The 25,558-nt window shown below is 33.9% G+C and overlaps 3 protein-coding genes and 1 pseudogene across 3 annotated transcripts; 1 reads left to right on the forward strand and 3 right to left on the reverse strand.

Moving 5' to 3' along the window:
• Positions 1–411: 411 nt before the first annotated feature.
• On the reverse strand, positions 412–2,829 carry LOC120151235 (ras-related protein RABA1d-like). Its single transcript, XM_039163751.1, has 2 exons — positions 2,586–2,829; positions 412–1,198 (listed from the first exon to the last, which is right to left on the reverse strand). Exons 1-2 carry the CDS (start codon positions 2,804–2,806, stop codon positions 763–765), a joined length of 657 nt encoding a protein of 218 aa, XP_039019682.1. The 5' UTR covers positions 2,807–2,829; the 3' UTR covers positions 412–762.
• A 2,512-nt stretch (positions 2,830–5,341) lies between these two features.
• On the forward strand, positions 5,342–8,414 carry LOC120151232 (annotated as a pseudogene).
• Positions 8,415–8,829: 415 nt separating this feature from the next.
• On the reverse strand, positions 8,830–10,473 carry LOC120151258 (protein GRAVITROPIC IN THE LIGHT 1-like). The gene has a single exon (XM_039163771.1). The coding sequence runs from the start codon at positions 10,471–10,473 to the stop codon at positions 9,010–9,012; it is 1,464 nt and encodes a 487-aa protein (XP_039019702.1). The 3' UTR covers positions 8,830–9,009.
• A 9,823-nt stretch (positions 10,474–20,296) lies between these two features.
• On the reverse strand, positions 20,297–23,274 carry LOC120151278 (protein transport protein Sec61 subunit alpha-like). Its single transcript, XM_039163789.1, has 7 exons — positions 23,221–23,274; positions 22,108–22,466; positions 21,787–22,014; positions 21,339–21,693; positions 21,132–21,259; positions 20,857–20,992; positions 20,297–20,711 (listed from the first exon to the last, which is right to left on the reverse strand). Exons 2-7 carry the CDS (start codon positions 22,449–22,451, stop codon positions 20,472–20,474), a joined length of 1,431 nt encoding a protein of 476 aa, XP_039019720.1. The 5' UTR covers positions 22,452–22,466; positions 23,221–23,274; the 3' UTR covers positions 20,297–20,471.
• Between the last annotated feature and the right edge of the window lie 2,284 nt (positions 23,275–25,558).

Genomic DNA, 25,558 nt, shown 5'->3' on the forward strand with positions numbered 1-25,558 from the left:
CAAAGGAGATTTGCCCCGTAATGCATTTCCTCACGATGACTGCTTTCAGCTCAGCCTGCACTTTTCAAGTCCAAATGCATCAAATTTCATATTTAATATGAATAGCACATTCCACAGATCTTCTTCAAGCTAGAGTTTGTTGCAGACATTTCTTAGCCATTGCAGTACAAACGGAAAAAAACAAATATTCCATTGGCGGGTCTCCCGTGTGAAAGCCAGATATCCTAACCACTGGACGACAATGGATTGTTGTTTGAATGCTAGCTATGAACTATACATTCATCTATAAATTCGGATATCCCGAATCATATTTATCATTCAATATTTATTTGTCTGAAATGAATCCAAACCATCAAATTCAAAATGGTCTTTCTTTTAGAAACTAAACTGGCTTTCAACATAGAAAATGGCTACTGCAAATGTATAGTTCATTGCCTGCAGTATTGTTAACACCATTATCCTTTGTAACATGCAGCAAAATGTAAGCAATTCCTACACTAATAATACAGAACATCATTGGCATCCCAATTGTAATTCTTCTGTAAAAATGAATTGGAGAACCACCCCAATTCACCTATTTCAAATGCAATACTATAATACCCTGCAAAATTCCGAAACCCGAATCGATCTTTGCCAGAACTCCCACACTTTGGCGCTCTTTCAAGATGATTCTTCGAAACCAAGGTTTACAACGAAACTGATGCAGCATACAATCCCAAGCCACATCGGTAAACAATCAGACTTCTTCAGATTAACTACAATCTAGCTTGAACAGCAACCCCCTTTCTTCATCGCGGAGACATCTATACCGACATCGATTTTCTCACCTTTGGTGAGAACAGCCGAGTTAGCCCCTTCTTCGCCTGCTTCCATGGCTTTTTTGCTCACGATATGGTAGATTTGTGTAAGAACTTCGGCAAATGCATTTTCTACATTTGTAGCTTCAAGAGCGGAGGTTTCCATGAAGTAGAGGGACTCTCTCTCGGCAAAAGACTTCCCGTCCTCGGTTGAGACAGCCACAAGGTGACGGAGATCAGATTTGTTACCGATGAGCATGACTACAATGTTGGGATCTGTGTGATCCCTTAACTCTCTTAACCACCTCTCAACGTTCTCGAACGTGGAGTGTCGGGTAACATCGTACACAAGAAGTGCACCAACAGCTCCTCGGTAATAGGCACTTGTTATGGCACGATACCTATAAATTTGAATAGAGAAGTTGAGAAAACATATAACAGGCATAAGAAGTGTGGAACATAAAGATTTCTAACACTCGTTTCAGTACAAAGAGACCGTTTCTCCGAAAACATCGAGCTTCAATGATGCATTTGATTCATAGGAACTAAAACTATGGTAGTGCAGCTATTTATTCATGATGGCAATGCAATTCAATCATACTGCCCTTATCTGAATTACGAATCTAAGCCATGTAGAGATTGTAAGCCTCGGAAAAATTGTTAAATGTACGTTTCCATTGTTCTTCTCTGCCTATCCTCACCTCTTCCTTCCCTTACTTTACGCTGGTCCAGAGAAGGGAGGACGATGCTCTAGTGCCTTACTCCCTACTAAAACAGGGAAACCAAAACCGACCCAGGCAATGATACTGGCAACATCAACAATTATAGCACATATGTGTTCTAGGATCCAAGGGACTTCATATTGAAATGTTTTCATTTTCATATGCTATACCAAAATTCTTGGTAAGTTGACACTGGCCAGCCAAGTATGAAATCCAGGCCGTAAAATCTACAAATTCAACCAGGGACGAAGCTAGGGGGAAAGCTGGCGCAAAAGAACAATTTAAGTCTCTTAGCCCTTTAGTTAAATCGAAAAATTATGTTTTTTTACTCTCCTAAAAGTTAGTATGCCATACTGCATTATAAACCACAAGTACTGACTTCTCTAGCGCATAAGAATAAAAGAACAACAATTTAACAAAGAAAAAACTAGTCCCGAACCACACAATAACTAAAATATCCCAATGACAACCTAACTCCTATTTACCTGTTCAAGTCATTTCTTCCATCACTGAATTCGCCAAGCCGTACCTACAAGGTCCCATTGGCTACCTGAAATATCTATGCTAAACACCTGACTTCCAGATTCCACTCGCAGACTGGGTTAAACTATTATCTATTTGTGTATATACACTGACAGAATTATGAAGCAGGCAAGTAATTAATACTAATATACAAAGTTTTCGGCCACAGGTGAAGGTCATCTGTTTCTTGTAAACCAAATTGTAGTGGAACTCACACAAGTCAACTGAATTATCACATGGAAACTCAATTACAAGTTGAAGAAGCATTGAGATCTGCTGATTCACAGTCCAAATCTATGTTCAACCTATGCAAGACCCAAAATCTAAGTAACTAAATTTGTAAGAAAAAAGACCCATGCAGCTGACAGATCTAGAGATATGCAAGGAAGGAAGAAAAAACTACCTATATTCCATTTCAGGTAAAATCAAAACACTTCAATAATCAAATATTTCATCAACTTTCTTTTGCAAAATCAGCTGAGAATTAAAAACACCCAGATCAAGAAACGAGTAAAGGAAGACAAATGAATGGTGATATGGAGACCTTTCTTGACCAGCAGTGTCCCAAATCTGAGCTTTGATGACTTTTCCATCGACGGTTAAGCTCCGAGTTGCGAACTCAACGCCAATGGTGGACTTGGATTCCAAGCTGAACTCGTTCCTGGTGAACCTGGAGAGCAAATTGGACTTTCCCACGCCGGAATCGCCGATCAAAACCACCTTGAATAGGTAGTCATAGTCGTCCTCTGCTCTATAACCAGCCATCTTTTACTTTCCCTTTTCTCTTTAGCTTCGATTGAAGATCAGTTTCAAGTACATTAAGCGTTTTTTCTCAAGATCTCTCTAGAAAATAAATAGGGTAAAATACATAAATGACTACCCAACTATGGGCTTGGTCTCTAAATGACCACTATTTTCAAATTTATATCAACATGACCAGTATACTATTTAAATAGTTTCAATAAAGTCGCATGCCGTTAACATTTTCAAATTTACATCAATATAAGCACCCAAGCTAGGGGATTTAACCTATAAATTTAATACATGACTATAATAAAAAAAATTAAAATTAATGCTCAAATTAAGGCATTAGACAAATTAAAAATAGAATCAGGATCAAATTGCATTAAATGAAAATCCAAGAAAACAAATCATATATAAATAGTGACCAAAATGGAAGAAAACAAAGCAGAATCCCAATGCTATGAATACGAAACTTTATGAGGACACACGCCCTAATTATACCAATTTTATTAACTTGCCATATAAATATTGTCTTTAAATGTTAACGGCAGTTACTATATTGAAATCATTTAAATAGTTCAATAGTCATATTGACGCATATTTAAAAACTATGGTCATTTCGAGACCAAACCCATAGTTGGGTGGTCATTTATGTAGTTTACTCAAATAAATAAAGGTTTAATATACGATCTGGTCCCTGAATCTATCATTTCTTTAATATATATATATATATATATATATATATATATATATATATATATATATATATATATATATATTGGTATATAAGTTTGTTTTCTTTCTAACATGGTACCTGAACTTGTTATTTTTTTTTCTAAATGTGGTGCTTGTGTTTTCTGTCTAATGTTACATAGAAACTAATTTTTTAGTAACTAAAGTTTATTAGCTTTTTATTTTAGTCATTAAGATAAATCGTTATATAATCGTTTTCATGTTAGCATTGCACGTTAATAACAAGTGATAATATCCAGCTTAGTCCTTAAACTATAATTAAAACTTTGATTTGATTTTTAATACTTTTTATTTATAATTCTAAAAGAATAGGGTAAACTACCCCCATGAATATAATCACTTAACCATAAGAGATTATATTAAAAAAAGATAGATTTGATCCGATCATCGATCTTTTAAATTTAACAATAAAATTATTTAATTATTTAAATAATATCAATCAAATTACATAATGATATTCTCCAAAAGACAAAAGAAGAGGCGTGATAATTATTAAAATTTATATAATTATTCATTTAATTTTTGTTATTTATATTCTATTAATTTAATGGGTAAAATATACAAATGGTTCTCCGACTATAGGGTATTGCTTTGTTAAGTCCTTCGACTATTAAAAGTTATAAAATGATCTTCCGACTATTCATTATGTTTCAAACTCATCATTTTCTGTAAAAAAAAATTGACGGTTGTCTAAGTTGGACAATAACATGATAAATGGGATATGATAATTATTTGAGATTCTGATATCAGAATTTATCATATCAAAGTCAGCAGGTTTACATTTAGTTCAGAATACCGTCAATTTTAACGAAAAATGATGCGTTTGGAACATAATAAATAACCTAGTGACCATTTTATAACTTTTAATAGTCGTCGAACTCAACAAAGCAACCCTCTATAGTCAGATGACCATTTTGTAACTTTTGATATTCAAAAGTATAAAACGATATCCTATAATCGAGACCATTACTGTACTTTATCTTAATTTAATTTTAATTTTAATTAAATTTAATAAAGAATATCGATCCTATAATTACATTAAATTTAGTATGATTCACAAATTATAATTAATTATCAAACATATAACTATATAATTACACCTAATCATTCTTAAATCCAATCACACAATCACTTCCCAAACGCTCTCTACAAAAGACAAATGGAAAAAAGGGAAACGGGTTCGTGTTTAAAGAACGGCGAAGATCAACTTGTGTACCATCGAACGGCGAAAGTGAAGCAGCGCCACCATGCATGCTTGTTTCTCCAATGTCGGTCGCCATATAATATAACCAACACTTGCAAGCTGCATGCAGAAAGGAAAAAGTAAAAAACAAGCCCAAAAAAGGCCATTTTTTCCCTTTTGATTTGCAAATGCGACTCGTTGAAATGATGAAATCATCAGAGGACCACAAAACAAACCCTGCATTCGTTCCTTCCCCGGAATGAACCCCGTCCGAGAAAATTCCCTGTTCTTGACAAAAAGCTCAGTGCTTTGAAGGGTAATGTTAGTTTCGATGTTTCATTATTTGCATTCATCCGGCTCATAATTTGTTTTTATTTTAGTTTTGATTGAATTTCGATATAATTATTCATCTGGGTATTTTTAGATTTTTTTTTTTACAAATTTGGATCGAATTCATTCATGGGTTTGTTTTGATTATTGTAAAGATGATGTCTGTTTTAAATACCAATGCAGAAAAGAGTGAATTTCGTCAGAGAAATCAAAACCTTGAAGGATCTTGTTTTGTAGTTTTGAACTGTTTGATTGTTGTTGAGGGTAGTAATTAGAAAAGAGGGGTAAAGATGATGTCAAGATCGTATACTAATCTTTTGGATTTAGCCGAGGGCAATTTCTCGGTAATGAGTCAGCCACGTGATAAGAAACGGCTGACCCGAGTCATGACGGTTCCCGGGGTAATTTCCGAGCTTGATGATGATCAGGCTAATACTGTGAGCTCCGATGTACCGTCTTCAGTTAATCAGGATCGAATTATTATCGTAGCGAATCAATTACCTGTTAAAGCTAAGTGTAGACCGGATAACAAAGGGTGGACTTTTAGTTGGGACGATTATTCGTTGTTATTACAGTTAAAAGATGGGTTGGCTGAACAAATGGAGGTTTTGTATGTTGATTCGTTGAAGGTTGATGTTGATGTCAACGAACAAGACGAGATTGCGAAGCATTTGTTGGATAAGTTTAAGTGTGTCCCTGCATTTTAGCCGCCCGTGATTTTCACGAAGTTCTATCACGGTTTCTGTAAACAGAATTTGTGGCCACTGTTCCATTATATGCTTCCGCTTTCAGTGAATCATGGAGGTACATTCGATAGGTTTTTGTGGGAGGCATATGTTGCTGCGAATAAGATTTTCTCTCAAAGGGTTATCGAAGTTATTAATCCGGAAGATGATTATGTTTGGATCCATGATTATCATTTGATGGTGCTGCCTACCTTCCTGAGGAGAAGGTTTAATAGGTTGAGAATGGGCTTTTTTCTGCATAGTCCCTTCCCTTCGTCCGAGATATATAGAACTTTGCCGGTGAGGGAAGAGATCCTAAAGGCACTGTTGAATTCGGACCTAATTGGTTTTCATACTTTTGATTATGCTCGCCATTTTCTGTCTTGTTGTAGTCGAATGTTTGGTTTAGAGTATCAGTCCAAAAGGGGATATATAGGACTGGAGTACTATGGAAGGACAATTGGGATAAAGATCATGCCAGTAGGAGTCCACATGGAACAGATCGAATCTGCACTGAGACTTGCAGATGAGGAGTCAAGAATAGGTGAGCTTAAACGACAGTTTGAAGGAAAGACTGTATTGCTTGGAGTCGATGACATGGATGTCTTTAAAGGTGTCAACTTGAAGATATTGGCAACAGAGCAGTTGTTGAAACGGCACCCAAAGTGGCAGGGAAAAGCAGTGCTTGTACAGATCACAAACCCTGCTTGGGGAAGAGGGAAAGATCTCGAGAGCACGCACGCTGAAATAAAGGCAAGCTGCATGAGAATAAATCAGGCTTTCGGACAAACTGGTTATGAACCACTCATCTTCATTGATAAGCCAGTATCCCTGAGTGAAAGGGTTGCATACTACACTATAGCCGAGTGTGTTGTAGTCACGGCTGTGAGAGATGGGATGAACCTTACTCCTTACGAGTATGTTGCATGCCGGCAGGGAGTCTCTGAATCAAGCGGGCCTAAGAAGAGCATGCTGGTGGTATCGGAATTTATTGGTTGCTCTCCTTCACTCAGTGGTGCGATTCGGGTAAACCCTTGGAATATCGAAGCGACTGCCGAGGCAATGAATGAGGCAATATCAATGGTTGATGCTGAGAAGCAGTTGCGACACGAGAAGCATTATAGGTATGTTAGCGCACATGATGTAGCGTTCTGGTCTCGTAGCTTCTTCCAGGATATGGAAAGGACATGCAAAGACCATTTTAGAAGACGATGTTGGGGTATTGGTTTAAGCTTTGGATTCAGGGTTGTAGCACTTGACCCTAACTTCAGACAGTTGTCTATTGATCACATGGAATCCGTGTATTTAAGGTCAAAAAATAGGGCTATACTGTTCGACTATGACGGAACAGTAATGCCTCAAGCATCACATAATAAGGCCCCAAGTGCGGAGGTCATCTCAATCATAAACACGCTCTCCGGTGACACCAAGAATATAGTTTTTGTCGTAAGTGGAAGAGGAAGAGAAAGTTTAGACAAATGGTTTTCTCCATGTAATAAACTCGGAATTGCAGCTGAACATGGCTATTTCATGAGGTTTGATGTTTACCCCTTTTCCCTTTTTCTTCTTGTTGTAGTGGTTCTTCAATAGGTGCACTTACGTCGAAGTTTTCGTTGTTTCAGGTGGTCTAGTGACGATAAGTGGGAAGTTTGTGGACAGAGTAGCGAGTTTGGGTGGAAGGAAATAGCTGAACCTGTTATGAAATTGTATACAGAGGCCACTGATGGCTCCTCTATTGAAACCAAGGAGAGTTCCTTGGTGTGGCACTATCGAGATGCAGACCCGAGTTTCGGGTCTAGCCAGGCGAAGGAGATGTTAGACCATCTCGAGAGTGTATTAGCAAATTAACCAGTGACTGTGAAAAGTGGCCAGTGTATCATTGAAGTCAAACCGCAGGTACCTTTGTAACTTTGGGTTCTGATTTTCTAACTTAATGAGTGCAATATCGCGTCTTTGTGTTTTTTCCGATCTTCTCTTCTAGTTCGTATGTTAAAGTCGGTTTTACACGTGGCAAACTTTTTCGCCAATTCGTTTATCCACGATTACGAAACATAACAGATAACTTTGCAATCAGTTTTGGGGTGGTTGTATGGTTCATTGCAAGTGATTTAACAACATAGGTTTCATTAACTGGATGAATGCATGAATTGATGTTAATCAGCTCCCTAATGTTGCTTTTAGGGACTCACCAAAGGCTTGGTTGCCGAAAAGATATTCACAACCATGGACGAGAGCGGAAGGCAAGCGGATTTTGTTCTCTGCATTGGCGATGACCGGTCTGATGAGGAGATGTTCGAGATCATTAGTAGTTCAATTTCCGGTGGCATCCTCTCCTCAAATACGTCTGTTTTCGCCTGCACAGTTGGTCAGAAACCTAGCAAAGCCAAGTATTATTTGGACGACCCGGCCGAGGTCGTAAACATGCTTCAAGCTCTCGCGGAAGCTTCAGACCCCGGATCCTTAACGGACACCGAATCCGACATTTCCCTCTGAAACATCCTCGATAACTTTATATAGAATTCCGGGGCCAGTCGAGAAGGATGCCATGCATGACCTGATGTCAAGGTAGATAAAGATTATCATTTTTCTGCTCAATTTCGAAAACCGTCTGTCGAAAGTTCGTGTCCCGTGGCCTATGGTCCGAAGACTTCGAATCGAAAGCAAGCCATCGATTAACAGTTAAAAGTATCATGCATGACAATGGTTACTAGAGCTTTCAATATGTGCAGAGCCTTAACATTCATGGTCTTCATTTTGGGAAAGATCAAGTTCTTATGGTGATCAGCTAGCTGAAAAGTTTCTTCATTTTCAATATATATATATATTCAATTTGAATTAATCCATTAAATATTAATAAATAATCTAATTTTTTATATATAAATATGGTTATGACCCGAAATTAACGAAAATATTAAATATACATATTGCCGGATTAATCCTTTTTATTGTGTTATATAGTATATATTAACAGAGTATTTTTGACATTACGTAAATTTTCTAAATAAAAAGGAAAAATCTCTATTTCCTTTTAACCTAACTGCGCCTTATCTTTCTCTGTAGTGCTATTATCCACGCGCCACTACACTCGCCGCTTAGAAACACATCAAACCCCACTTGAAAACAGCAATCAGCTCTTCCCACCTCACTCCACCACCGTGATCTTAGCGGCGCGCGTAAACAACACGAGATAATATCACGTTGACCACGTTTCATCTAAATTTAAAAAAGGAGGATCAATGACTCACCGGAGGAGTAATCACCGGCGACAAATAGACTTGACTTTGTATTACAGTTTTATCGATCTTAAATCCGGGAACCACAGTGAAACTGACTCTAATGTCAACTTCTCGGCCGTTGAATTCACCGGAAAAAAGAGATTCATCGCTCACGTTTTCCATATAAACCTCCGAGAATCGACAGTTTCTCTTCACTTCAAAGACCGAAATATCTTCGCTCATTGAGAATCCCAGGCAATGCAACAGCCAAAATCTTTTCGCCATCTCTGCAAATGCCGTAAAAAAAACCGAATCCGGGAACCCGTTAGCGCTTAAAATCTTCCTTTGGTTCAAATTCCCGAAGAACGAACACTCCATTTTTGCATGAACAAGGTTGAGATACTTGGCCCTAATGAATTTCCCGAAAGAAGAATCTGGATTTCGAGCTAAAAACAGCTTTGAATTTGCTGATCTCAGGGCCTTGAATTCATTGAAATGCTTCCCCGGGTCTGTTTTTCTGGGTTTAAGCTCTTTGCCGAGGCAAAAATCATGGAGATTGAAGCCTTCAAGCATTGTTCTACACACAAAAGATTCAAACGCGAAGCACCTGTGATTTTGTTTAACGAAAACAGCATCCGGTTCAATGGCTTTAACCGCTGCATCGAGATCCCAATTCGCTAACTTCATTTCCTTGATCATCAATTTCACGAAACTACGAACCGATCGCAAAGCTTTATGCAAAACTTGAAGAAAATGACTCGGGTTCAGCGTTGAAATCTTGTTGATATTATCGAACATCGATAACGGCCCGCTAGCGTTTAATTTCTTCTCCAGGGACTTGTTGAAAGCAAGGCCATCTTTGAACTGTTTATGGAGTGAATCAACCTCTGAACCTTTTGATTCAACGTCGGATTCCAGTTTCTTGATTGTGATCTCGTAAGTCTTCATCAAGCTCTGCTGTTCTTGAATTTCTGCAAGCATTAAAGTGATTTGAGGTGAAAGATCAAGCTCTCTCTTCAAGAACTTTCGCTTTAGCTCCGAGAGTGTTCTCAGTTCTTCAACGATGGCTTCATCAGCGGCCTGGACAGCGCCATTGTTGTACGGGTTTTGCGCCATTTGAAGCTCTGCATAAGCAGCTTTGATGGCTGTAACACTAGCGAAAATCTTCGCAACCAAAGCTTCCAACACAGCTTTCTGCTTGGGATTTCCACGGGAAGAGATTTTCTGATTTGGGTTTGAATTGTAACACTCGAATTTGTTCTGTGATGGGAAAACGCAGATTCCAATACCATTGTTTGAAGAGAATTTTGTCGAGGACTTTAGGTTGATGACTTTGTGAAAGGTTCTTGCGAGCTTGCTTTTATGGCTATGGCCGCTGCCATTGTTGTTGTTGTTAACATTGATGTGGTTAAAGGTGGAGGCGGTGCTGTTGCAGCTTTTGCTTCGGCTGAAAACTGCTTTTGGTTCGAATGTTGGATCCATTTTTCTTTTGAAAGATACGAGGAATTAGAATCGATTGGAGAGGTAGAATGTTGTTTGGATCATGAGAAAAGAGAGAGGAAAAAAGAAAAAGAACAATGATTTTGAGTGACTTGTTTGTAAGCAAAAGTGACTTGATTGAAGCCGTAGAGGGAGGTGGGTTTGAAAACAACAATTTGAGAACAAAATTGGATTTAACGCGCGGGAAAATAAATGGACAGACCATTCATGTCCTTTTGCTTCTTTTACTCATGAGAGATTAATAGGGTATTTTACGATCCAAGCGATTCCGGTATAAAATGAATTGTTGTTTTTTCTTAGGTCACGGATTTAAGTATTAAGAATATTAAAAGTATGAACGTTCAATGTAAATTGATTTAGATTTGTCTTTGAACAGATAGTGGCGGATCCATAAATATTTTTAGGTAGACACAAACATATTAATTATTGAAAATTTTCGTATAAGGTAGGCACAAATAAAATTTCATGGTGGGCACCCATAGTAAAATGAACAACTAATGTAAAAAAATTCGGATTCTAAAGTGGGCACATCCGAATATGCTTTGCATCCACCACTGTGAATAAATACTCTCTTGTAGTTGATAAAAAAAATTAATAGGGGATTAACAATTTTTTTAGTTTAGGATTTTGATGTTTAAAATATTAATTCTAATTTTTGTAAATTTAGATGTTATAGATTTACTTTAGGTTTTATCATATAGATTGGTCTTGTCTTCTTTTACTCATAGATATCATTTTTTACACAAATTTAAATAGAATTAAATTTAATCTAAGTAAAAATTTAATTTAATTCTCTTTAAATTTTAATATATATATATATATATATATATATAGAAGGGATGATGATACGTAGGGTAAGATATTGAAGCAAAGAGAAATGGTGGATGGAGCTCATAACTATGAGTTATGGAGGCACTGAGCTGATATAGATACTAAATTCACAATAAATATATGAACACAAACATGATACGGTTAACATATATTAATATATAGTTATCAAATAAACAAATGGGTAAAGTACGTGTTTAGTAATTAAACTATCAGTTTTGTTCCATTTTAGTATTTAAACTTTCAATTTTTTTAAAATCATGCATAACATTTAGTTTTTTATTTCATTTTAGTATACATTCATTAAAAACTTAACGCGTTTAGTATATAAACTATCAATTTTGGTATGTTTCAGTACCTAAAGTTTTAAAAAAAATCAAAACTTAACGTTAAGTTTTTAACGGGTACTAAAATAAAATAAAAACTAAATTTTAGATATGATTTTGAAATATTTAAAAGTTTAGATACTAAAATAGACTAAAACTAAAAGATTAAATACTAAACACATAGTTTAACCTAAATAAACAAATAAAGGAAAATGGTCAACAAGACATGGCCGAAAGCAACTAAAAATGTCCGTAATTACTAAGTTCTTGAAAATTGAAATGTGGGCCTTAAAAACACTTTAGAAACTTACATTGAGATTTCCATTTCAAAGCATCACAATATGTTTAATTTGAACATTAAATTCAATATAATATGTTTGCTTTAAGGGTAAAGTACATAAATGGTCCCTGATTATAGAGAGCTTCTTTACTGTGTCCACTAACTATTAAAAGTTACAAAATGATCCCTTAACTATGGGGTACTATTTCGTTGAGTCCTCTGCTTATTATAAGTTACAAAATGGTCATCTGACTATTCATATATTCCAAACTCGTCATTTTCTATTAAAAACATGGCGACATTCTGAGTTTGACGTTAACCTGTTGACTGAGATATGATAATCGTTTGAGATTTTGAGATCAAATTTTATCATATCATAGTCAGTAGGTTAACATTCAACTCAGAATGCAATCAATTTTTATCAGAAAATGACGAGTTTGGAACATATGAATAATCTAGTGATCATTTTGTAACTTCTAAAGGTCGAGGACTCAAGAAAGCAATGTCCTATAGTCAATGGACCATTTTGTAACTTTTAATAGTTGGAGAACACAACAAAACAACATCTTATATGCGGAAGATCATTTTTGTATTTTAATTTAAATTTTTAATATCAATCAAAAAATTTAGTTATAACGGTTTGAAATTAAAAAAAAAATACTAACTTAATAGTCATATGACAAAAATGATTTAATATATTTAATGCAATACCCCAATTTACGGGTTAGTAGTTTTGGGTGAAACTCGAATGAGTTTATTTGGGCTAAGGAAAGTTATTTAAAAGTTTTGGGTAATTGTTTGGTTGGTTTGGATTGGGCTTGAGCCCAATAAAGCTTAAAATGATATTTTTATAACGAGACTAGGAATGTGATTTTTCCTAGCTTGGTCAAAAAGGCTGAATTTCTTTAATTACTTGGTGAAGTCACCAAAGAGGGCTTATACAAATTTGGGAGAGGTTTTTCTATCTCTTTTTCTCCACCATTTTTCCTTGTATTCTTATTCCATTCTTCTTCTCCTATCTTTGGCTAGAAAGAAAGAAAAGGGGAGAACTTTGTTGGGTTATACTCCAAGTCTGAAATTTTAAAGGTAAGGTTGATAATCTTCTCCTCTAGAGCTTTATTTTGAGCTCTCATCTTGGTTGTTTGGTCATGGAAACTTGAGTGAGAGTTGAGTGGGGTTTTGAGTTCTAAAACCCCTTAGGACTCCAAATCCATTTTGAAAGCTTAAAGACCCTATTCTCAACCTTCTTAGATCCTTAAATGAGTTTATAACTCACTTCTTTGATGTGTTCTAGTGAGAGAAGAAGGTGAAAGCTCCAAGAGCAAAGGCAAGGGGAAAGAAGTGTTTGGGTGATTTTAAGGTCGTTTTTACAACTCTTAGGAGTGAGATAACACGATTCTGACTTTTCCATACCACATGTAGTTCATTTTATGTGCATTATGGTTTGTTTAGTTCATGAAGCATGCTAGAGTAATTTCCATGGCAAGATTCTCATTTGTGTGTTGCAAGCATGAAAATTAGTACCTTTTGACATCTAAGAAACTAAATAAGACGTTAAGCATGTTTGCTAGTCTTAGGGGAATTGTTGGGTTGATTTTTGGGTGTTTCCCGAGCTTAAGTAAGTTGTTCCCAAAAAAAGGATCGATCCTTCGACAAAAGGGATTGATGCCAAAGTTTTTGTCCAATAAAGGATTGGTCCCTTTTCAAAAGGATCGATCCCTCGACCAAAAGGATCGATCCAAAACTTTCTGTTGTGCATAGGATCGATCCCTTCGTTGTTTTGCCGATGAAAAAAGGTAGAATTTCATTCAATAGAGGTCTAAAGTGTTAAGAGATGTTGTCCTGTCCTCAGCATGTTTGAACGAGTTCAGTTTGGTCAATTGATTGATTTACCCAATTACTTAAACCCTAAATCCAGAAACTAATGATAATGATTAAGCTCGAATAATAACGATACGAAATAAAGTGACATAAAACTAGTCTTGTTTGGTACTCGAGGAAGCGATGAGGAAACTTGAGTCACTTAACAACATGAGCGTTACGTGTATAAAATATTTAGATATATCCAATCTAGTGCTTGGGCACTTAAAATGCTAGTTGGATGTCGTGCCGATGCTACGTGACCCAGGCACATCCCGAGTACTCTTGAGGAGTAGGCTAGCCGGGTAAGTGTCGATGCTTCGTGACCTAGACTTGTCCCGAGTGTTAAGGAGACACTAATGATGTGTGACCCAGATCTTCCTTAAGGTTGTAAGTAAAGAGGGGTGTGACTTCTGCGATGTTGTGTGACCCCGAGCTACACCATGATACTTATTGTTTTCTTGTGTGTTGCATTTGCTCATGACTATATTGTATCATGCTTATATATTGGATGCATGTAGTATAGCTTGGTCATTTTTGGTGGCACTGAGCTTGTGAGCTCAGCGTATGCAATGTGTTCCCGTGCGCAGGTCAGTAGGTGCCAGCTGAGGAGCTCTTCGTCAAACTTGGATTCTAGACTCGACTTCTTCAGAGTACGTTTCGAGAGTTTTAGAGGGCATGTACTGTCATAGACCCTTATTTGTATCTTGAGTCGTAAACTTTGTATTTTGAATTAATGATATATTTTGGAGACTTATGTCGGAAGCTCTCCCATATTAAATACTTATATTTCGTATTTGTCTGGTAAATTAAATTTCATAGATGATACATTCATGAAACATTTTAAAAAAATGGTCAGCCACCCACGTAGTTCCATGTGGCATCGTAATTCGATGACCTTTGAGTCAAATTGGATTAGGATGTTAAATTTAAATTTAATAAAAATTAATAGTATTAATAATTGAACTTTGAATTTTAAATTTGAAAAATAAAAAAAAAATCAAATACATGAAGAGTATAAAAACTTTAAGTGCATTTAGCCTAAAACATATTTTAATATTTTTATCATCTTTTATTAGTAGGATAAAAAATAGTATACAATAAAGTGAGAAAGAATATAATACTATCCTTTTTGGATCAATAGAAGGGACATAATAGTTTTTATTTTTATTAATTTTGTAAGAAATTATTGATCTAATTGCCGTGAGTGCTAAGAAACAATCATTGGTAGCAAATTATGGCTTTGAACATATCATTTAATTATCCTTGGAATTTGTCTATAAAAACCAAAGTCATTCATCATATGATCAATTATGCATTTAATCATTGATACTTAAACTATTAATTTTGGTCTGTTTCAGTACCTAAATTTTCAAATTTTTCTTAAAAACTTAACGTCAAATTTTAAACATGGTACTAAAATGAAACAAAAACTAACATTTTGGTATGATTTTGAAAAAATTGAAAGTTTAGGTATTAAAATGACCAAAACTGATAATTTAAGTACTAAACGCTTACTTATTTTAAACTATTTTAAAAAGAAAATTATTGTTTGGTTAAGGTTTTCAAAACAAACCATTTGCAATCTTGTTTGACAACATCAAGAAATTAAATGATCAAAGAAAACTAGTTAATCTAATCATGAAGGCATGTAATCATATCTTACATGCTCAAATTTTCATCTTTTCTACTAAGTTAAACCCTAAACTTTAGGTTTAAGGCATAATTACGATTTTAGTTTCTTTACTACACTAAAATTCCAGATTTGGTTCCTTTAATTTTACGTAATTTGGTACATATACTTTTATAATGTTATTATTATCTTTTTTAAAACATGTTTTTTTAAATAATTTAAATATCCATATGACGTATAAATTTATTATCAGTTGAGCATAACAGATGGGGTTTATATGTGGCCTTAAAAAAACTTCATGTCACTTGTCGTGTCATTATGAAGAACATTATAAAAAAATACATGAATCATAATTATACCTAATTAGAGCATAAGGATTAAATCTCAAATTTTAACATACTAGAGAGACTAAAATCATAATTGTTCTCAAACATCATTAGCCGACAAAGACATGCCTTGTCTAGAAAGGTATTATTGAAAATCACAAGAAGTGACCCAGAAGCCAATGAGGGGTGTATTTCAAGGGTAATTTTCTCAAAATTATATATATTATTATCATTAATTTGTTGGTAGAATTTTAAGTAATTTTAATGCTGGAAACTTCAAATATTATTATTTTGAAAAAAATGTGACAACTGAAGTACTTGGTGATATACATGAAAATTTTGTTTGTAAAAATAAATATTGACACTTGTACACAATTAATTATTATCTGTAATAGAAGACACGGCACAATGATAGCAACAGACATGCAACTATAATTTCAGTTCATGTGTGCGGTGTACACTTAACATGTTCACACACACACACACACACATATATATATATATATATATATATACAAACAAACCAAAATGAATTGTTGTTATTTTTTTTTTGAAGATCAGGGTCATAGTATCATAAATGTTAGGGTGTAAGCGTTTAATGTCGAAAGATTAAAAGTTATATTTAAATATTTATTATCTTGTACTTACATCAGATTAATTATATATGCAAAACTTTTTATGAGTCGAATTAATTCATGGAATAGGGTGAATGTTACAGCGTGATTGGTGTCGCAGTGCAGTCCCGGCGCGATCGAAGGGTGGCGCATACAATGCGTCTTCCAGGGGAGACATTAGGAGCCTAATACGTCTCTCTCATATTCGATTGAGCTATTTTTTTCACATCATTTTTCTAAAAACATTTGCCATATATATATATATATATATATATATATATATATATATATATATATATATATATTCATGAAATTGAGTAAGATTAATAATGAGTCACAAAATAATAATAAAATATTTTCATGAAAAAATGGATAAAGTACACGAATGGTCTTTTGATTATAGGACGTTGCTTTATTGAATCCTGCGACTATTAAAAGTTACAAAATGATCACCCGATTATTCATATGCTTCACACTCATTTTTTTTTGTTAAAAAAATTGACGGTCGTTTGAACTATACATTAACCTACTGATTGAGATATGATAAAATCATATTTTAATGATATTTACAAGCATCGTCGTTACTTTCAAGCATTTGATCTACAAAATACAACTCAATTGATTATGAGGTCAGATTTTATCATATCTCAATTAACGGGTTAACGTTCAACTCGAATGGTCGTCAATTTTTAATTAAAAACAATATGAGTTTTAAACATATGAATAACCACATGATCAATTTGTAATTTTTAATAATCGAGAAACTTAATAAAATAACATCCTATATTTAGAAAGTCGTTTATGTACTTTATCCCAATAAATTGCGAACAATAAAAGAAAATTATTACTAAATGCTTAGGCATAATTGTACAAACGCATATGTCAAATATTATATGTAAAATTCTACGACTCACGTCGCATATCGCAACGTACCACGTAAACGATATACCGAAACAAACAATCAAATTTATCCTTATTATAAAAATATTAAAAGTATTAGATTTTTTAAATTAATCATTAATTAAAATTTAGTGTTACTTTTAATAGAATTATAATTAAATAATAATTTTTAATCAAATAATAATAATTAATTTATTTATAATTAAGATTTATAAATTATTTAAGTTAAGAATGACCATAAACAATAATGATTAGTAACCGCCAAAGACCTTAACTTGTCGTAAAAACATGTCGAAAAATTTGTAAAAAAATATTATATTACAAATTCAATGCGACCGTATGTCGTCGTCCGAATTGCCATCTCCCAACAGTCACACTAGTCGGCCGCCCAGGAAAAGCTGTGCAGGAAGTCCGCCCGGTTTCCCCTTCTGATTCGGATGTCGTCAATTCACAATTCCTCTGCTTATTAAAGAGAGAAGCATAATCAGAATTACAAACAGTAGGATAATACTGTTGGCGGGAACTGCTTATTAAAGATGTGGAGAGTAAGGTTCCACGAGTCATTGTAATATAATATTTTTCAACGTGTTTTCCGGCGATGACCATTGTTTATGGTCCTTTTTTAACTTAAATAATTTATAAATTTTAATTTTAAATAAATTAATTTACTTAAATTAATTATTATTTTAATTGAAAATTATTATTTAATTATAATTCTATTAAAAGTAAAATTAAATTTTAATTAATGATTAATTTAAAAAAAAAAACCAATACTTTTGAATATTTATATAATAAAGACAAATTTGGTTATGGTGTATTTCGATCGTAGCTTTATTGATACTTTGCAGTATGCGACGTGCGATGTAGACTCTTCCATATATTAAAACTGAAGATGAAGAAAGCATAATGGCAAATGATATGTAGAAAAATGAAAGCAATATGATATAGAGTTTGGTTAAGACATATTTAACACTTAAATTATGACAACTAGGCTTCTACGTAAAGACTTGAAATAAAAAAATAAAAAGAATCTAGGGTTTATATGTTATGATCTCCTTCTTAAGAATTTTATATAATTATCGATATTTAATTTATTAATTAATTGTTTTAGATCAAATATTATAAAGGTCTATTATAAGAATAAGTGTCTGAACTTAATTTTCTCTATTCCTAATATTAGATTTTAAATCCTTAACTTTAATTAAAGAATATAATACCTCATCTCGCTAGATAAAATATATATAAGCATATTTAAGTATGCATAATATGATTTTTAATATAATTTTAATGGTTTCAATAGTTATATATATACATATATATAATAAGTTTTTATTAACTTTTACTTGTTCAACTAGAGATGGATATGAGATATGGATCCGATGACTTTGGACTCGATTTTATAGAATCTTTTGTAAATTCTAGTTCGGATTGAGTTTGTTGAAGGATGTCAGTATTGGGTTCAAGGTGAAATTCTTTGACCTGAAAAGATAATATAATTATACTCTTACATGTTTAAAGATAACTGTAATAATACTCCTCTTGCTCTATTTGTTTTGAATTAAGTCTCTATTTTATTTAATAAAAATAAATTATATATATATTATGTCAAACATGTTAGGTATGAGTTTTATAAAAAAAAATCGAGTTAAATTTTGGATTGAATGGAATTTTTCTAAGCACAAATCAAACTGAATAATAAGTGGAACAATACAATACTTAACTCAGAGTTAAATAGTTAAAAAATCTAATCCGACCCGATCTCAACCCGAGACTTATGTTCAACCACTTTTGGTAGGGTCAAAAACTCTCCTCACTTGATTTTGTGATAAATGTCAAATTCGATAAATCATTTAATCTCAATTTTACAGTCCTTAAAAAAAAGGACATTTGAAATGGTTAAAACTTGAAAAATAGAAGTAGAGGGACATTGGGAAACAGATTCATTTGTTATGAATGTGAAGGGTCTCTTTCATTTCCTTATCCAAGTGGAAATTGGAAAAAAAAGTATGTACATACTTTGAAGCACGCAATGTAGTTAATGTTATACCAGCTCAGTGACAGTGACCGATCAAGAAATTTAAGAATAGGGATCCAAAATTTTAATGTTATTTTTAAAAAATAATGGATATGCCAAATTTTTTATTTTTTTTATTTTTCCTTAACATATTAAACTAATTTTCCCCCTAAACAATGGGGATGCACTTGGCCCCCAAGGGCTTAGTGCATCCGCCCCTATATCAGCTCAAGAAGATAGGCTTCATGACAATGAAACCAAGTCGATGGTAATTAACCCGAATCCGATGAGATTTAACTCAATCTAATCCGATAGAGTTGTATTTTTTAAGGGACGAGATCGGGTCGAGTCAGGATCAATAAATAAGTCTAAGAACCATATTGAATATGGAAAAAGTTTTAATATACTGCTAAAAGAACCATATTGAGATATTAATTTTTTTAAAAAGAAATTTCAGGTTCATGTTGGGTCAGATTTTTTAAGGGGTGAGATCAGGTCGGATTAGGTTTGGTGGAGGGAGAAAAAATCCAACCCGACCGAAGATAATATTATAATTTTCTTAAAATTTTTATTATTTTTAATTAAATCATTATTTGATATCATGTCGGATCAAGTCGAATTTATACTATAAAAATACAGGTCAGGTCGAAATTGGATAGAGAATATATAATTTTCAGGTCGGGTCAGATGGATGATATAAAAAATTTTTGGTCAATTCTAGTCCAGTTAAGGATGTAGATTTTCGGATCGGCTTGGTTTGACCAAAAACTTAACTCGTACACGACACGTTGCCATCACTAATATTTAGACGCTTACTCTTTTATGTTTGGAAATTAAAATTTAAACCTTCAAATTAAGAAATTAAATTTGACAAATTTTAATAAATCTATCACATTAAACATACACATCTACAAAAATATGTAAAAATTAATAAATAATTAGCATGTCATGGATATCGATACCTATATTGAAGTATTATTTGAGTTTGTACTCTGAAACAAAAAAAAAATCTACAAAGTTCAGGTTAAAAAAATATAATTAAAGGGCTAAAACGACACCGCATTACAGTTAAGATATCAATTTCTTCTATCCGTGGGGGATTGTTTTAACAAAAGGTGGAACCTACCCTACCATTCATTTCAACTTAATAACTCAAAAATTCTGCACAAGGCTTCTCCACCTATATCGGACTTCGGAGTTTAGAGGCCGAAGAAGCCCAGTTCGCTGGCTCTCTCCTTCTCGAAAGTCTCGAAGTACTGATATATAATTGTTACGGCAAGCAAGATTCCGGTCCCAGAACCGATTGCTCCCATGAAATCGGCCAGGACGGTTAATGCACCGATGCATATCCCACCGAACGCAGCTGCAGTTGGGATGTAGCGGTTCAGTTCTTTCTGCAAGTTCGAGTCTCTATGCCCCGGCATCACCATTTGTTGTTCCTGCAGAAAACGAAGAACACGGCCTTTAAAAATGGCAACAAGGTAGGGTTGATCAAATCGACAAATACAAATTGACGGCAAAAACTAGGTGGAACTGGGGGGAATTCCTAGCGACGAGCAAACATGATTAAAATGGTCAGCTTACCTTGAGTTGCTTAGCGACATCCTTGGCTGAAGAACCTGAAACTTCGATCCAAGTTTTCGAAAACAAGGCACAAGCTGAAAGCATGAACACCAGATAAAACAGAGCATGGAAGGGATTTGCTGCCATGTCCGCCAAGCTGTAGTAATAATCAGATAAAACCAGGCATCAACGTATATGAAGAGAAAATAGCTAAAGAGGGAAAAAAATCAAGCATTTCATCGATCAGGAAAATTAAGGAGGTGGAAGACCGAACAAGAACAAAGATCGGTTCTCACCTTGCAGGTGCTGTAACGTAGTATGCTAGGCCACCAACGGGAATAAACTGACCACCTGAATATTCAGATTCTTTCCACTTGCCCAAAAGATTCACGAAGAAGTTACCGCTGTACTTCCTGTACAGCAACTGCATAAAACAAACTGCGCTAAAGAAGTGCAACGTTACCAGTAAAATGAAGCCTCTTTCAAATAGAGGAAAAGGGTACCTGAGAGATGAAATATAGGTTTGAAACAAGAGCGGATTGAAGGATGATAGGCATGTTGGAGGTGTAGAATAGCTTAATGGGATATGATCCTTGTTGTCCACGAGCATTCTTGGATCTCACAGGCAAAACAACACGGAAACCTTGAAAGTAGATGACAATAAGGAAGATCAGTACTGTAGCAAGAAGATTTGTAACATTTGGAAGATTCTGCCGATAGAAAGCCTCGCGAAGTGCTCTAACTTTGTCCGTCCTAGTTATTAATAGATGGAACATAGCAATGACAGCACCCTCAAATTCAGCCCCACGGCCGCTGTTAATTGTTGTAGGGCTAAAGGCTTTCCAGATAATGTTTTCACTGCAGAATAAAAAATAGTATTTAGGATAGCAGCTTACAGGAATACTTTTGAGTTGCATTGAATACGGAAAGCAAAGAAATGCGATAACGTACCAGATGTTGGTGGCTATGAAAAGGGAAATCCCAGAACCCAAACCATACCCCTTCTGGAGAAGTTCGTCCAGGCAGATAACAATGATTCCAGCGAAGCAAAGTTGAATAATAATAAGAATAGCATTTCCAACACCAAGCTGACCAACACTGCCATACATACCAGACAGCACATATGCCACTGCCTCACCTACAGCAATCAGGATTCCCAACAACTTTTGAGCCCCATTTCTGCAAAGCAAAAATAAGCATGATAAATCATAATATGAACATAGAAACATTAAGGTAAAAGGCAAAATAAATTATAATGAGAAGAATACTTACAAGAGGGCGCGATCCTCCCTAACACTGTTGTCAACCTCAATGATCTTTGAACCAGCCAAGAGTTGCATCACCAATCCGGATGTCACAATGGGGGTAATCCCAAGTTCCATTACAGTTCCACGGTTGGATGCAAGGATAACACGCATCCAATAGAACGGATCAGCACCCGTTGTTGAATGAATTCCATAAAGTGGAAGCTGACTGCACACCAAAAATATGAAGAGCGAGATGACAGTGTAGATGACCTTTTCTCTGAAAGGAATTTTCCTGTCAGCACTTTGAACCTCAGGCAGAAATGAAAGGAATGGTCTAACCAAATGCAGTACTCTGAACCCTCCTCCCATGTTGGCTATTCAGAACTGGATTACAAAAAAAAATTCAGCAATTGTTTGTCATTTAGGATTCTCACAAAAATGCATAATGAGGAGGTAGATAGCAACCACGCATATCATTGGAAATCAATAAAAAGCCAATGCTTATGAATTTAACACAAGAACTGGAACATTTTCCTTCAAATTCAGCATATAATAAGAACAAAAAATGCAACAAATGAATCTTGCATAATTAGTATCCGATCTCTAAACCATTATCCAATTCCTATAATTATAACAATGTTACTTAGAAAAAACATGCATAAATCCTAAAAGCCGATCTTATATGAAGCCATATCTGCATGGTAGAAACATGCAATAAAGCAAATCAATCCGATCTAAAAATTAAAGTCAGCATCCAAAATGAGTTACCAGAAAAGACTACAGATCAGTTCAAATCAAACCGATCTAGAAACGACTTCAAATTCTATTGAAAACAATGTCATACGATAATTTTTAAAAACGATCGGTTCAAAAATCAGCTAAGCTAAAAGGAGGGAGAAAAGGAAACAAACACGAACGTATGCAGAGATCAAGCAAAATTACCAGCAGATCTACAACTCTCTAAAGTAAATCTGGAAAATCAAAATTCCAAAATTGAACATTCTAAAGCCCAAATAATACACGCAAATCCAGATCTGGCAACAAAATCATAGATCAAATCATTTCCCAGGAAAACAACAAATCACTCGATAAACAAGCTTAGAAAAATCTAAAAAAATAAAAAGATTTCGAGGAATACGATAAGGATTCGGTGAGCAGATATGAGAAATGATATCAATTCGAACAGAAAAGCTTCACCTTAGAGAAGAGTTCTTCGGGTTTTCAAAAGAGAATATCGCCCCCGTGATCGGTTGAAAATTAATGAGACAATTGATATTTTTATAGCACAGAAAATAAATTGAAAATAAATAAATATTTGAGAAAGGGGTGCCGTGCCACGATGTCTTATCCAATAAGGATTTACCACGTGTAGTATTGGCATATGATTAGTTATCAACTTTGGATCTAAGCTATGTACCCATTACTTATCAATCCATTTTATTAAAAAATGGTTATCTCTTGTTCTCATATGTAATGGAGTAAATGAGAGATAAGATAGTAGGTTATCCCCAACACTAGATTGGGAGTAGCTTCTGTAGAAGACCTCCGAATTATAAAATGTCCTCCATGAGACTCGATCTCACGACCTCAAGATTAAAAACATTGTATTCTACCAACTGAGCTGGATGATCATTTAAACTCTTGAAAATTATGTAAAAATTGGTTAAGAAACCTTTTAAATCAGGTATTAATTTGATTGATAATTATTATATATATATATAATACGTTGATTTTAATACATTTAATTGTGTATTGATTTGGTTATTAGGCTTTAAAATATTTTTATTTTAATATTATTTTTGTATTAACCTTTTTACTATTTAATTATTAAATCATCGAGGACATGATGGTGTGATAATTCTTATAGATGTTTAGATAGGTCGATAAACGAACCGAACGAACATGAACGATAGTATGTTTATGTTCGTTCGTTTAATTTTAACCGAACAAATGAATAAATACGAACATAAACGAACAAAAAATTTCTTGTTCGCGTTCGTTCGTTAAGGAATATAGTTTGTTCGTGTTCGCTCATTTAAATGATAAACGAACGGATATAAATAAATATAAACGAACACAATAAACGAAATTAAATGAACACAATAAATGAACATAAACGAACGTAACCGAACATAAATGAAAATAATATTTTTTCTTTCCTAACATTTTCAGGATTATATTTTATTTGATTGTTTTGAGTTTTTTTTATTTGTATTTAAAATTAATTGAATTTTAAAATTTTTATGTGTATCATATTAAAATTTATTGAGCTTTAATATTTTAAATGAGTATAGAGATATTGGACTAAACAAACATAAATGAACACATAAACGAACAAACATAAACAAACAAACATATTACTAAATGTTTACGAACTTAAATGAACGAATTAGCCTTCTGTTCACGTCCGTTCATTTAATTAAAAGGACACAAAATCTTGTTCATGTTCGTTCGTTTAATAAATAAACGAACATAAATGAACTTCCCGCTGAATGATTCACGAACGGTTCGCTGAACGTTCAGTTTATTTGTAGATCTATGTTTCGATTTTACAAGTGGTACGTTTGAGATAAATTAATTCCGATGATGTAATAAGCCTTGATTGATTAAACTTTCTAGTCAGATAAAGAACGTTGCCTAAAAAAATTTAGAAAATAATATATTATCACATAATTGAAAGTCTTTGTTTTCTCTCTAAAACGATTCTTTAAGTGTTTTAAAATGTTTGCTTAGGCGGTGATCTAACATCGTTGTCTCTTCTTTTGTAATAATTTGTTGATGCATTTAGAATTGTTCGTAGAATTATACATAAAACTGATTCTATCAATCTCTACACTTACATTAATATTGTGTCTAAGTTTAAATAAAAATATGAAGGATTATTAATAATTATTAAAATTTTTCAAAAGATTCAGTATGTATTCAAGGAATATTTTGATTTTATTTGTACTTATGTACTTTGAGTTTCTATATTAGTATTTTGTTGTCTTTGTTACATTTTATCTTTTATTTAATAAAAAATTAACTTTTAGGATAAAATATACAAATGATTCCTATACTTACTCCAAGGGAGTACTTAGTGTTTGAATCCGGGATTTCAAGGAATAACAATAATTCTTTTACCATTGATGTCGTTTGTTTCGTGCTTGAACCTGAGTCTATTGCTTGGGCGACAATTATCCTAATCGTTGGACTACAAACACCATATCATTCGTTTACTAAAACTTACAAAATGATTCTTTAACTATAAGGCTTCACTTTGTTGAGTCATCGACAATCATATCTTAGTCAGCATGTTAAGGTCAATCTCATATGACAATCAACTTTTTAACCAAAAAATACAAGTTTAAAACATATGAATAGTAGATGGATCATTTTATAACTAGAGAGATCATTTTGTAACTTTTAATAGTTAAGAGACTCAGTATCTTATAATTAAGGATCATTTATAACTTTTAATAATCAGAAGATTGAAC

This window comes from Hibiscus syriacus, unplaced genomic scaffold, assembly GCF_006381635.1.
Source record: "Hibiscus syriacus cultivar Baekdansim isolate YM2019G1 unplaced genomic scaffold, ASM638163v2 tig00111036_pilon, whole genome shotgun sequence".
Lineage (NCBI taxonomy): Eukaryota > Viridiplantae > Streptophyta > Magnoliopsida > Malvales > Malvaceae > Hibiscus > Hibiscus syriacus.